The sequence below is a fragment of the Pseudorca crassidens genome, chromosome 13 (genome assembly GCF_039906515.1).
Source record: "Pseudorca crassidens isolate mPseCra1 chromosome 13, mPseCra1.hap1, whole genome shotgun sequence".
NCBI lineage: Eukaryota > Metazoa > Chordata > Mammalia > Artiodactyla > Delphinidae > Pseudorca > Pseudorca crassidens.
In genome coordinates, this window is record NC_090308.1 from 42957148 (window position 1) to 42971725 (window position 14578).

Genomic DNA, 14578 nt, shown 5'->3' on the forward strand with positions numbered 1-14578 from the left:
ATAAGCTACTTTTCAGCTTTTGTGCCTTGAATGTGATACCTCGGAAAATGCAAAACTGTCCATTTCTTTTTGTTTTTTTTAATTTTTCAGAATTTTTTAAAATTTATTACTTCTAAAATTTATTTTTATTTTTTGGCTCGTTGGGTCTTCGTTGCTGCACATGGGCTTTCTCTAGGTGCAGTGAGCAGGGGCTACTCTTCATTGCGGTGCGCGGGCTTCTCACTGTGGTGGCTTTTGTTGCAGAGCACGGGCTCTAGGCACGTAAACTTCAGCAGCTGTGGCACGTGGGCTCAGTAGCTGTGGCTCGCGGGCTCTAGAGCGCAGGCTCAGTAGTTGTGGTGCACGGGCTTAGTTGCTCCACGGCATGTGGGAACTTGCCGGACCAGAGCTCGAACCCGTGTCCCCTGCCTTGGCAGGCGGGTTCTTAACCACTGTGCCACCAGGGAAGTCCCCAAACTGTCCATTTCTGAAGAGGGATAACTTTCCCAAACTGCTCCCTCTTGAAGATTCTATATCTTACTTCAAAAGAAATGCCAGCATGACTCAAAGCCTTTGACATGTCAGTTGAGTAAAAGATGCTTTCACAGTGAGGAGCTGTGTTTCTAATTCTATCAGCTTTACCTGGCATTACTGCCATCACACATCAACAACGGAGTGTGAGAAAGTCTGCTATGTTCTTATTGGTGAAGAACTGTTTTGACTGTCATCAAGGATGTGAACACTGAGTGTTTCTGGCCCTTGACACTATCCAATACGTTATATGGTGTTTACAGGTGAAATAAGAATGATGTTGCTGGCACTCTGTGAGCTCAGTGATTCCTCAGAACTCGCAAGAAGTGAGCAAATGAGATAGAAACATGGCACTACTGATAGTACTGATTACCTGTTTTGTGATTATTTTTGCTACTTCCCAGCCTTGCTAGACCCCTGGTGACTTTGTGGCTGCCACTTCTCCAGGGCACATCATGATTGGAGGTTTGTTTGCCATTCATGAAAAAATGCTGTCCTCAGAAGACTACCCCAGATGGCCAGAAATCCAGAAGTGTGTTGGGTGAGTAAAGCTTCAGAGAACACATTTAGATTTCAAGATTATGCAGTGAGATTAGGGCATGTAAATGTTTACTTGTATTAACATCTAAATTATTTTAACAAAATGTAAACTCATACATTTTTAAGTTGCATAAAGTTAAGTCTTGCTATTCTTCCTTACAAGAAAGATATATTAGCGCTATATGTATAATCAACCTCCAAGTACAGAGGCAATGAATGCTTCCATTCATATATTTATTTGGATTTTGCCTATAAAGAATAACCCCTGAAGTCACAGGAGAAAACCAATAAGACACAGTAGCCCGTCCACTACAAGCATAAATAGCACAATTATATTCCTATCACCCACAGATGTGGGTTGTTTCAAACATGGATCTTTATTTAATTCTTTGTTTAAAATAGACTGCACTTAAAATTTTTCTCCATACTAACATTTTTGTCAACACTGTATTTATTTCATTCTTGAAATCGTCTAATTCTTTCATAATGAATTAAGAACCCTACTTCAACTCAGAATGTTCCTTCTTCCTTGATGAACACTTTATATTGTGAAAGCTTGACTGTAGACATTTGTCACGGTGTATTATAGAAAAATAAAGCTGGATGGAGGATACTACAGATGGTTTTCTTTAAGGAGAACAGGCTATTTGAATTCTAATTTCAGTTTGGTGACAAAGTAATTTTGTAGATTTAGGCAAATCATTTAAACTCTCTGAGTTTCAGCTTCTGATTTTTCTCTTCTGTAAAATAAGGGCCTGGATAACTTTTAAAGACAGGCAGCATCAGCTTCTGTTGCTATAGCAATGTGATCCCAGTGCTTCCTTCTAACTCTCAAATCCTGATTTCTATCTTGATACTTTTGTATATAAATTTAGTCTCCTCTTTTCCCCTCCTTTTTTTTCTTTTTTTAATCACAAAGTGTTTGGCATGCCCTCTATAAATGCTTTCAGGTGAAATGTGATCCCACATCACTCTAAGATTCCTTCCTGGCATTAAGTTGGGTAATTTGAGCTACTGTCATCTTAATCATTGATTATCAGGAATACCAGTGAACACCCTGAAATAGCTAATGAGGATTTTTCAGAGCACTAAATAGACACTGCAGATTTAAGGCCCACAATCATAGGCCAACAAATAAGGATGGAAAATGATTTAAAAAAATCATTTGGTCTAATAAGCAAATTTATTCTGGAAAAAAAAAGTCACTGAACATCATTTTGCTTTACTGTCACTCCTTGAGAGAAACAGTATTCATTCAACATTGAACAACTATTTATGAAATGCCTACATTACCTAGGTCGCATTCTAGGCATAGGAGATCCTGAGGTAAACACCAAAGGGGTTCAGACTCTCATGGAGCTAACATGTGGGAGACTCTGAAAATATTACACATTTTATTTGCCAGACAATTCATTACTTTAACCTTTCTTCTTTGTTTCTTTCTTTAAATTAAACACTTAATGTTCATTGCCAAACTTCACATTTAGATAGTCTGTAATGACAAACAGCATTATCCAAATATTATTTAATTTATCATGACTAAATGAATTAAAAGAAACTTGAAAATATCAAAACCCTGAACAACAATATCCCCTTTTATTCATTCAAAAAGTATTTATTGAATTCTTACTCTGTATTAGGCACTGTTTGTAAACTTCTGTATAGAGTGGTGGGTGAAATAAACTTAACAGTAAATCAGTAATTAAACAACTCAATGCTCTGGAATAATCACAAGTCCAGAAACCAACTGGAAAAACCCGCTAAAAGGGGAAATACCTATGCCTTGGAACTGAAATAGTGCATGTTATCTAGGAGAAAGCTATTGTGCGTTTACCCAGAGCCTGTTTTATAAGTCATTCTTAAGAGTCTTATTTGTCTGCTTTCCAACCACAATAGATTAGCCTCACAAAAGTAAAAAAAAGGGAGAGTCTATAAAAGCAGATTCTTGGACAGCAATAAAATGCTGACATCTAACTACAAAAACATCATCATACTGTAGAATACTAAACTGAATATTCAAAATGATCCTGAAATTAACCACGAAAAGGTTAAATCCTGTTCTGTAGACTCCATTTGAGAAACTGTGGGATCCTATATACTCTTTTTTTTATTTATTTTTTATTTTTGGCCTCACAGCATGTGGGATCTTAGTTGCCCAAACAGGGATCGAACCTGTGCCCCCTGCATTGGAAGCACGGAGTCTTAACCACTGCACTGCCAGGGAGGTCCCCTTATATACTCTTGAGAAAGGTTTCCATCAAAAACTATTTTTAAATAAATAAAGTTTAGATCCTTCAAGAGATAAGTGTCACCAATTCATAAATTGTCTATTATACGGCAGAAATGAGAATAAAATAGGATATCATCATGTCTGTAGAAGAGTTATGTTCTAATTTCAAAAAAACTTGTTTCTCAACAGCTTTGAAATATCAAATTTTCTTCAAACTCTTGCCATGATACACAGCATTGAGATGATCAATAATTCAACACTATTATCTGGAGTCAAACTAGGGTATGAAATCTATGACACTTGCATAGATGTCACAGAGGAAATGGCAGCTGCTCTGAGGTTTCTAAGTTCAACTGCTCCAGAGAAATCGTGGAGTTTAAGTGTGACTATTCCAGATACATGCCAAGGGTTAAGGCTGTCATAGGTGCTGGCTACACAGAAATAACCATGGCTGTCTTCCGGATGTTGAATTTACAGCTCATGCCACAGGTGGGTTTTGTTCTACCTCCATACTTTGGGTTTGATCATATTCTTTATCATGAAAGGATCAGGGTAATCTGGGAAACGAGTGGGGGAGGTGCTTTTACTTTAACCTTTCTTTCTCTTCCGTAAAAGAAAAAAAGAATGTGCCCTATTATGGATAGCATAGTGATCAAAGCACTAAGGGAGTAGTCATCCCTCAATCTGTCAGGTCTAGTTTCTGACAGTTTTCAGTGTGATTTGGATAAGACAGAAACTTCTGATCACCTCAACTGCCTTGTTTCTAAAATAACATCAGTCAGGTACCATGAAGAAAACTGCAGGGGAAGTGAGGGGTAAAGGGGTGTGGAAGTCAAAGAAGACTCTCAAGGAGGTGACGTTTAGCCTGAAACTTGAATGAAAAGGGACAGTCAAGAGGAGAGTACCTAGGCTGAGAAAGCAGTAAGTACAAAGTTGAAATGTCCAAAGAATAACAAAAGGTCAGTATAGTTAGGTCAGTTTGAGCAGAAAGGAGCAGAGTAAGAGATGCATTTGTAGAGAGGGGTAAGGGCCAGGTCATATAGCATCTTGTAAGCTGTGGTATGGTTTGCACTTTGTTCTGAGTATGATGGAAAGGCTTTGAGCAGAGACTGTGAACTACTGAGCTTCCTATAATGCAAACCATTAACCAGGAAGTAAGCAAAATGGTCTCTGAAAGACCAAAGTGTGTATTAGACAGCCCTGCACTAAGTCCTTGCACATTACTCAGAGTCAAGCAAGCTCTCTTGGCTTTGATTTTGAACGAATTAATCTTCATATCACATCACTCTGTAACTCACTAGGTCATTACTTTCTAAGATCAAGGAAGATTAGAAGCAAAATGTTAGAAAAGGCTTATAGTCAGATTATCAAGAAATCACCATCTGATAGAAGTGAACAGATAGAAATATATACATGTATAATATAAGTACATAAGAATTCAAAATATATAACTTTCTGGAGCTAGACTAAGTAAGTGCATATACCCATATAAGACTCTGAGAGTTCCATTATATTATAGCTTAGAGAAGTTGATAATGAAAAGTTTAAGTCCAAAACAAAACAAAACAAAAAGAACTATTCCCCCAAATATCTCAGAGATAAGGCTTTGGCTCAAAATTTCTAGACTACATATAAAGTTAGTTAAGTGACAAGTAAGAAAAGTAGACTATTTTTAACAATGGTTGTTTAATGTGAAAATGTAATTTCCATGATAGACCACACAATAGGAGAGGGGACTCTCTGTGGTAACACGGATTTTGCAGAAGCCCGGGCGGCACAGTGAAGGTGAGCATAGTTATGTCAGGTACTGGGAAGGGAATTAAGGTTTAGTGAATGTCCACTGTGTGCCACTATCCATTTAAAACTTCTCCTTCAGTCTTCACAAGAATCCTGTTGTTTCACAGGGAAAGAAGTGTTAACTAACTTTGCCAAATTTATTGGAGTCAGGATTCTAACAGTTTGTTTGACTCCAAAGCCTATTGTCTTTCCCCCATACCATGTAGCTGCTGTAAATAGTAAAAAAAAAAAAAAATCACTGAAGAAGTGGCACAGTGCAATTGCAGCTGTGGAAGGTAATAACCCTCCCTAGAATAAAATCACCAAAGCTGTAAATTAGGCAAAACTTTGCACACATTAGGGAGGTCTCCTAAAATGCTGCTGCTCTTTTGAGTAGATTAGGAGTCCGAAAACTATTGAATGTATAGCCTGTGGGTCAAATGTGGCTCTCAAGCTCTTGAGATGTCAAGTTAAGCATGATTTTTAAATTTTTTAAAGGTTGTAACAAAAAATACAAAAATAATACATGACAGAGACCACACATGACCAACAAAGCTTAAAATATTTTACATCTGGTCCTTTACAGAAGAAAGTTTGCTGACCCCTGGACAGATGATTATTTGTCTGGATGATTTATTTTACCTAGAATAAAAATCATCAAAGTTGTCATTTATACACATTTTGAACAAACTAGGTGTCTGAAAATTCATTTTGCTTATTTGACTGGCTGCATTTTCCCATATTTATCTCTAAGTATTTAAAAAATATCCACTATTGGCCCTGGCCTGAGATATAAGATAGATATAAATGGATATAGGAGTGTAGATGGAGATTTAAGATAGAGCCTAAACCCTTGAAGGGCTTATACTATACACAGTACCAAATGATTGAAAAGCAATGACCCTCAACAGTCACCAGGTACTAAGTATCATGATTTAAGCCATTTATAAAGTAGTTCATTGAAGGGGAAGGATGGAAAGGATCAAAGGATTTAGAAAATGTTATGGAAACTCACAGAAATCAAAGAGAAGAATATCTACTATGAATAGCCACCTGCAGCTCATCAACACCGCAACTAAAAGTTTCTGTCCATTTCCAGGTGAGTTATGAATCAACTGCAGAAACCCTAAGTGACAAAATTCGCTTTCCTTCATTTTTACAGACTGTGCCCAGTGACTTCTACTAGACTAAAGCAATGGCCCACCTGATTCAGAAATGTGGATGGAACTGGATTGGCATCCTAACCACAGATGATGACTATGGACGACTGGCTCTCAACACTTTTGCAATTCAGACCTCAACAAATAATGTGTACATAGCCTTCAGAGAAGTTCTCCCAGCCTTCCTCTCAGATAATACCATTGAAGTCAGGATCAGTCAGACACTTGAGAGAATCATAGCAGAAGCTATGGTTGTGGTATTTCTGAGTCAGCTCCATGTTTTCAATCTCTTCAGTAAAGCCATTGAAAGGAATATAAATAAGACCTGGATTGCTAGCGATAACTGGTCAACGGCCACCAAGATCACCGCCATTCCTAATGTTAAAAGGATTGGCAAAGTTGTGGGGTTTACCTTTAGAAGAAGGAATATGTCCTCTTTCCATTCCTTTCTTCAAAATCTGCATATGTTTCCCAGTGATAATAACAAGCCCTTAAATGAATATGCCACGCTCAAGGCTCTGCCTGTGCATATACTAAGGACAGTGATCTGAGTCAATGCATTTCCAACTATTCTCAGGGGACTTTGGCCTACAAGGCTAACGAGGATATAGAAAGGAACTTCTCGCTGAGAAATGACTTCCTGTGAGATTACACTGAGCCGGGACTTATTCACAGTATTCAGCTAGCAGTGTTTGCCCTTGGTTATGCCATTTGGGATCCGTGCCAAGCTCGAGACAGTCAGAACCCCAATGCCTTCCAACCATGGGAGGTACTAACCCACATATCTGAGAAAATTCCCCTACCATCATTTCTCTCCTTTCTTTAATCTGCAATATTTACATAAACTGCTCTTAACTGTATTCCTTTTATAAGTAGATACTTGCAGTGTTTGAATAACCTGAATTTCTATCACTAGTTCTTTGTTCTTAAGGATAATAGAGTTTTTATTTTACCTTCACCTCCTACTCTGACCCACCAAAGTCGTGTTCTTTTAATTTCCAAGAAGACTCTGTTGATAGTGCTCTTTTCCTTTGGTTTATGTATTTGTATCTGATCTTGCAGTTTTTCAAAGCTTCAAATGATTATCTCTTTTGATGCTCTTAACAAACACAAGACCAGGCATGTTTAATGATCCCTTTTATTATTGCTAAATATTATGCATAAAGAAACTAAAGCTGAAAGTACCAGAAATACGACTCTCGTCTGGGTCTTCTGACTCCATACCCTCTGGTTTTCGTGGTGTCTCTGGTGGTTATAGTCCTAATGCCTCCAGTTATGACTCTTACTTAGGGCAGTCTCCCTAGGACTCCAGTCTTCTTCAAATGAATGTTGTTAGGTCAGTCGTAACAAGTCCTATGATATCTCAGGTTTAAATGAACCACTAATTGTGTAAAAGAAGTCTTTCCCTTTCTTCTCTTTGATTAGTTTGTAGAAACTCTAATTAAAGCATAATATGGCCCTATTTAGTGAAATTTTTCCATTGTGTTTTTAAAATGTTCATAAACAAGGCATTTAAAAGCAAACTGCTGCTTTATATGATAAATTTTACTCATTAGAAACAAATTTCTCACTAATGTGTATTCAAAGCCAAACGTGTCTGTCTTAAGGTAGAATCATGTTCCAAAAAAGATATTTATTTTACATTTGTTAGGGAAAAAAGGTAAAAGGGAATAAGATCCAATTCTTCTGATCACATAAGTGAATGTCCATGGCAAGCTGTTTCTACTTTTTTCATTCTTACTTTAAACACCCACAAACACAAGCTCCAAGTGATAGCTTACATCTGGGTGAATCATGTGATGGTCATAGGGTGTTTTAAGTTGCTCATTTTAAAACAAGTTTTCACCTTGTAAATGCAAGGCACGAAAAACCTAATGAAGAGGTAAGACTAGAGATTAGAATTTTTACTTTTAATTAAAACTCTCTTTAAAATCTGTGTGTATACACACACACACACGCACACACACACATTTATATGTCTAGTGATTTTTACTGTTGTGGCCTCTCCCATTGCGGAGCACAGGCTCTGGACGCACAGGCTCAGCGGCCATGGCTCACGGGCCCAGCTGTTCCGCGGCATGTGGGATCTTCCCGGACCGGGGCATGAACCCGCATCCCCTACATTGGCAGGCGGACTCTCAACCACTGCGCCACCAGGGAAGCCCTGTCTAGTGATTTTAAGATAACTGTTTGAAAGCATACTCTTTGTAATGTAAAACTTTAATGAGGGATTGGTTTAAAAAAAAAAAACAAAAAAACTCTAAGTGGACCAACATAATGAAACCACTACATGAAATTTTAAGAATGAGAGGTTGAGAAAGAGTAATGGAGAGAAAATAGACAATCAGAGACAGATGGGATAAAGGGGAGGAGCTATAAAAAGACTCATAAGAGAAGAGAAGTACAAATAGCAATAGCTATTTATCCTCTGGGAAAGTATTTTAAGTCAGGAGTAAGTCTCAAACATTCTGAGGAAAAATCTCGAGAAAGTATAATTGAAGCAGATCTTCTAAAATGTTTTATTTAAACACTAGGAGCCTGGGGTCATTGTTTATTGCCCCCCACCCCGGGAACATGGTAATCCAGAACAAACAGAAACAGACTGGGAAGGAGGAATAGGGGAGTGCCTTGCTCCTTTGATCACAAGTGAGCCATGTCTATGCCAGAATTAATTGGACAAATAATGCAAACAATTGTCTTTTTAGGAAGAAATCTCCATAGACATTAAATTTAAAAGATCAGCAACATTTAGGGTCACTAATCAAAGATATATTCCTAAAAATTATTTTGTCCCCTGGCAAAATTCACTAATATTTAAATAATACTTTCTGAATGATTTTAGATTCAAATAACTTTAAAGGAGTTAGTTTTTTCCAACATTTGAGGACAATCCTTACCTTGGCTCCACATTTGGTGATGTCTGTGAGCAGTACTCAGGGATAGCACAGTCATACTTGTTTTATCTCAACAGATTTTTTTTTATGTTCCTCAGATGTGTATGAGAATACCACCTCCTTGTTGTGAACAGCGATTTTGGTTTTCTTTTTTGTTTTCCTCTACTGTGGATGTATATATACAAGGTAGTGAGTGATGTATGTGGGATGAGAGAATGTATAATAGTCAAACTACTCTTTACACAATTATTTGGCAAATATTTGTTGGGTGTCTCAATGTTCCAGCCATTGTGTTGAGTGCTGAAAATATTATGGAGAACAAGACAATTCTCTCCCTAAAGGAGTCATGTGTCTAGAGGAGTAAACAATCAAACAATTAAGGAGCTGATCACAGTGCAGAATAATGCATTACGATGTTTCATATAAATACAAGATGGTAGAGAAGCATATAATTGAGGAAACTAATCCAGCATTAGCAATTCAGAGAACATTCTCCAAAGATCATGACATCTCTGGTGAATATGATAGATGGGTAGGAGTTAAGCAGGACAGAAATTCCCCAGCAAAGTCACAGAGAGAGAAAGCATGGCATCTTCAGGGATCAGAAAGTAGTGCCATAGAACTGGAGTCTTTTGTGGAAATTACAGGCAAATGAGAGTGGAGGGCTAGTGAAGCATCCATCATCAGGGCCTTATCAATCAGAGCGTCTCAAACTTGATTACCTGGTAATATGATTATCATGCTGATGCTAATTCAGTAGTTCCAGTGTGGGGAACCTGAAAGTCTGCACTTCTAACAATCTCTCAGGTGATGCTGATATTGCTGGTACAAAGACCATCCTTTCAATAGAAAGTCTGCAAGCTATGTTTAAAGGTTTGGACTTGAGAGAGCAAAGGGGAGCCAATTAAAGCTAGTTTTAGACAGAAGAGTGATGTGACCTGCTTTCCATTGTAGAAATAGTATTCCTACTGCAATGTAATTGACTAGAGGAACACAAGACTAGACAGAGAAAGACCAGTTTGGTAATCCAGGCATACAATAAGGATGCCTTATACTTCAGGTATAAGTGCTACAGGTACTAAGGGTGTGACAATGAGGATGGAGAGGCATATACTTAAGAGGAAAGACAAAGAGTATTTGGAGATAGATTGGATGTAAAGAATGACAGAGAAAAGCAAAGATGTCGCAAATGATTCTAAATTTGGGCAACTGGTGCCATTTATTGAGATGGAAACACAGAGAAAAGTGAAGGTCCAGAAGTGAGAAGAAGTATTAAGCATTCCATTTTGGACATGTTGAATGTGAAGAACTTATGAGACATTCAAGTGTAGTGGTCCAAAAGTCAGAAGAGACATGAGGACAAAAAGGGAACGATTGTGGAGCAATGAGGAAAATAATAACTAATAATTTTTAAGGCCTACTATACTAAGCATTGACACACATCATCTCTAATCTTTAAATATTATGGTAGAGTCACCGATTCTTGTTCATTACACTTCGTCCTAAAGAACTGGCAAGAAGAAGTGTTACTGGTGACTGAGAATTGCAGCAGTTTAGAGATGGAGGGGACCTCAGCCATAAGGGTCTGGCCCGTGGGCACTCATAGAGTTAGCGTGAAACTGTCCCAGCCTTAGTCATGTGCGTTTTTGCTACACCATGGAAAAGTTTACAAAAGAAAAAGACATAGGTTGGGTACCAGACAGAGATGCAAGGCTGCTTCCTTGCTAGTCTCTAATTCGCTCACATAGATACCTCTTTTCACAAGCACAGCTCACTTACGGAGATGTAGTGGACAGCAGAGAGGCTGGGGACATGGAAAACAGCATCAACCACAGCAGCTTAATTGGAGTGGTCTCCTGACCTCGTGTTTTCAGAAACAGGTCATTACCATACAGAGGTGAATTATATATAATCATGGAGATGCAAATCCTACTCTCTAAATATTTTAGAGTCAAGTTATGATGAGTTTCAGAGTCTTGATGAAAAATAAACAAATAATGGATGGAAAAGGCCTTAAATAGCTTAATAACTGTAAGCATTAATGTTCAAAATTACCTTAATCCAGAGCAAATGTTCGATAGAATATTTAACAAGTGATGAATGTACTGTTTTGTTTGCCTCCACCCTCTTTCCTGTAAGAACAAACATGGAATTGTGCTAGTTTATTTACATCATACAATGTTATCATTATTTACAGAACGTATATGTGTCAGAAATTTACCCTGTAAAACCTGATTAAATGGAGGAAAAAACTGGTGGAAATTATAGTTCAAACAAAAGAATGGAAGAGGATATGCTCTCTAAACAACTAAGTTCCTGGGGCTTACGTGTGTATATTGCTTAAGGAAGGAACAGAAGAAAAATCAATACACAGGTAGAGATGGGAACATTGAAGGCAGGGCTTTACTTGTTCTATTTTTGTTCCCTCCATATTTTTTGTTCCAGGCAATTGCTGGAATAAGATTTTGTCAGTTAATTCTACCACCTTAGATCTGACATCCTGCTTCTTTAAAGCAATACTAATTAATTTGAATTGATTAAAAGAACTAAGAAACCTGTGAGGACATATAATAAAATCAATATACATGCTTAGAGATTTTGCTAAAGTGATATTTGGTTATTGACATGACTACTGTAGCTAATATATTTACTTAAAATACAATTTGATTTTCTTATATTCTATTTGCCAAAGGGGAAAAAAACTGAAGGAAAGAAACACTCATAAAAGGTTAACTAAGGGACTTCCCTGGTGGTCCAGTAGTTAAGACTCCACGCTCCCAATGCAGGGGGCCCGGGTTCGATACCTGGCCAGGGAACTAGATCCCACACACCGCAACTAAGAGTCCACATGCCGCAATGAAGATCCCGCACGAGGCACCAAAGATCCCACATGCCACAACTAAGACCCGGCACAGCCAGACAAACAAATAAATAAATATTTTTTAAAAAAAGATTAACTAGGAAGAAATAGAATAAGAATAACTCTATTCAAATAGAATAATTTCAGCCTTGTTCCATAGATTTTGCACCCAACAAAAGCCACATAAACATCACAGATATAGATGCACGGGACCGTGGAGCCAGAACTCAAATGTTTCCCTCCCTCCCAGTCCAGTATTCTTCTCCTGCAGCACAAGCTCAATACGGCTGCCTCATTTGTCAGTAAAACATTTTCTGTTCTAGCTATATTGCATACAAGTTCTCACTGAACAAACTGGGTAACAAGAAAAGTACTTTTCCATTATATTTTTCTCAAGTTAAAAAAAATCATTTTCTGAACTAAATTGGAAATAGAATTTAGAGATCACTTTACTATACTTTCCATTACTGAAACAGACTTGAAAACCATTGGAGATGAGAAGATCTACACGTCCCACCAAACGAGTATGGACTTAGAAGGCAGACACTAGCAGTTACCTTGGGCTCACCAATTAAACTTCTCAGGTAGGGACGCCCCTCACCCTGCCCCAAGAGCAGGGTGCTGTTGTTACCGGACTGTTGCCCAGGTCTGTAGTTCTGTCCCCTCAGCCTTCATTTTGGGGCTGGTGAGCATGACAGCTACTGGCTTGGATTACCTACTCAGACTTGGCCAAAGGCCCAGGCTGATTGTGACTCTAGAAGGAAAGGACGAATTTCCTGCCTTCCATAACTCCAAATGGCACAGGGGTGATTGCTTTGAGTCAGAAGGAAAAAAACAATGAGGAGAATTTAAATGAATATATTGTTAGGTGCAATGGCAAGACCTCATAATGAAAGTCAAGATGTGTATCCTCAGATAAGGTCCTTCACCCCTTGGCTGGGGTCCTCCTCTGAGAAAAGAGGAAGACGATCCCTGCTCAGCTTGCTTTGCTGAGTTGTTATGGAGTAAAAGGGCATCACAGATTTGAGTATTAGCATGTAATGTATGAATGCCAGGTGACTTTATTAGTTGGTAGATGCAAAGTATTTTTATTTATTTGCACAACATCCCTATTAGCCAATAACAGGTACTTAAAGGTATTAAGCTAATCTCTATTAACCCTTAATCTGTGCCATATACTGGGCTAAAGTGCTTATATCCATAATTACATTTAATTCTTATAATAATCATATTAAGTAGGTTTCATTTACCTCAACTGTGGCCCAGAAAGAAATTGTAACTGCCAAGATCACACCACTAATGAAATATGGAACCAGAATTAGAGAGCCCAGGCATCTGCCCCAGAGGACCCATTAATTCTGCAACGTGGAGAAAGTAAAGATGGTCAGATTTCAATTTTGTAGGCTAGAGAAGCTACCTCCATAAACATTAACTTGCTTTCTCAAATTCACAGAGCAAGCCTTTGGCAGAAATTCTCAACATTTCTCAAATTGTTGCCTAGCAGTTAAGCACCTTCTCAACTAATTACCACACTCACTGATCCAGAATGTCCTTTTTCCAATTTTTAAGTGATATTCCTGTAAGGCAGTGTTACAGTTGGGATAATGGATACACTTACAATATTTCTATCAGTCTTCGCTTCTGTTTTTATTGTTCATAGTTACTTGATGTACTGAAAAAATGTGACGTTCACAGATGGAGGGAGTTCATTTCATTTTGATGCCCATGGAGATATGAATACTGGATATGATGTTGTGCTCTGGAAGATCAACAGCCACATGACTATTGCCAAGATGGCACAATACGACCTGAAGAATGATGTCTTCATTGTCACAGACCAAGGAACAAAAAATGAGTTCAGGAATCTTAAGGTAATTTTGCTGTTGGCTGCTGTGTAGCATTCAAATCAATTGGTACTTCAACTGCGAAAGTCCTTGACCCCGCCAGGACCTCCAGTGGTCCTACTGCCTGTTCTCTGTCCCCAACTTCCCTCCTTAAATTCCATAGTCAACTTGTATATCACTCCCTTGTACACACCCTCAATTTCCTTGCCCATCTCTCTCTTCATCTTATTCATTGGACCGAAGTATAATCCTGGTTATATTAATCAGTATAGCCCCCATGTAGCTGAACTTGGCAAAAACAAGCAAAAAAGAAAAAGAAAAAAACCCCACCTACCTTGCTGACTGTTCTCATTTAAAATTCATGATCTCTAACCTCCAGTGGGTCCTAAATGCTATTGGGCAATCAGACTATTACCCTAGCCCATAATCTGTCCACCTTCCTAGATGGCTTTTTATACTTTCTTTTCTCTCCTTTGACTCCAACACATCTTCCCCATCTTCACTTTCAGTGGACCCTGCTTCCTATTTGACTAACAAAACTGAGACAATCAAAAGAGAACTCCAGTGTTCTGCTGCCACCACATCTGTGCCTGTATCCCTGCTTTCCATCTGGCACTGTGGATGGACTGTCTATGCTCCTAGCCAATGTCAGCTCCTCCAGTTGACCTCTGAACCCCAACCCCTTTTACTTACTCAAGGACATTGCTCTGGCAATTCTCCACTCTCTTCTGCACCCTCAAGTATTTTCTGTGTTATTTAAACAG

At 38.4% G+C, this 14578-nt stretch overlaps 1 protein-coding gene and 1 long non-coding RNA gene across 2 annotated transcripts; one reads left to right on the forward strand and one right to left on the reverse strand.

Annotated features, from left to right (window-relative positions):
- The first annotated feature begins 857 nt into the window (after window positions 1-857).
- On the forward strand, window positions 858-13868 carry GPRC6A (G protein-coupled receptor class C group 6 member A). The gene is given in 6 exon segments (XM_067702896.1): window positions 858-1051; window positions 3470-3621; window positions 3624-3769; window positions 6156-6722; window positions 6725-6997; window positions 13644-13868. Coding segments are annotated over 6 exon segments (1557 nt in total).
- On the reverse strand, window positions 7830-12664 carry LOC137204991 (uncharacterized). The gene is made up of 4 exons (XR_010933943.1): window positions 12528-12664; window positions 11166-11242; window positions 9114-9275; window positions 7830-8087 (listed from the first exon to the last, which is right to left on the reverse strand). It is a non-coding gene; the product is annotated as an uncharacterized lncRNA (long non-coding RNA).
- Window positions 13869-14578: the final 710 nt, after the last annotated feature.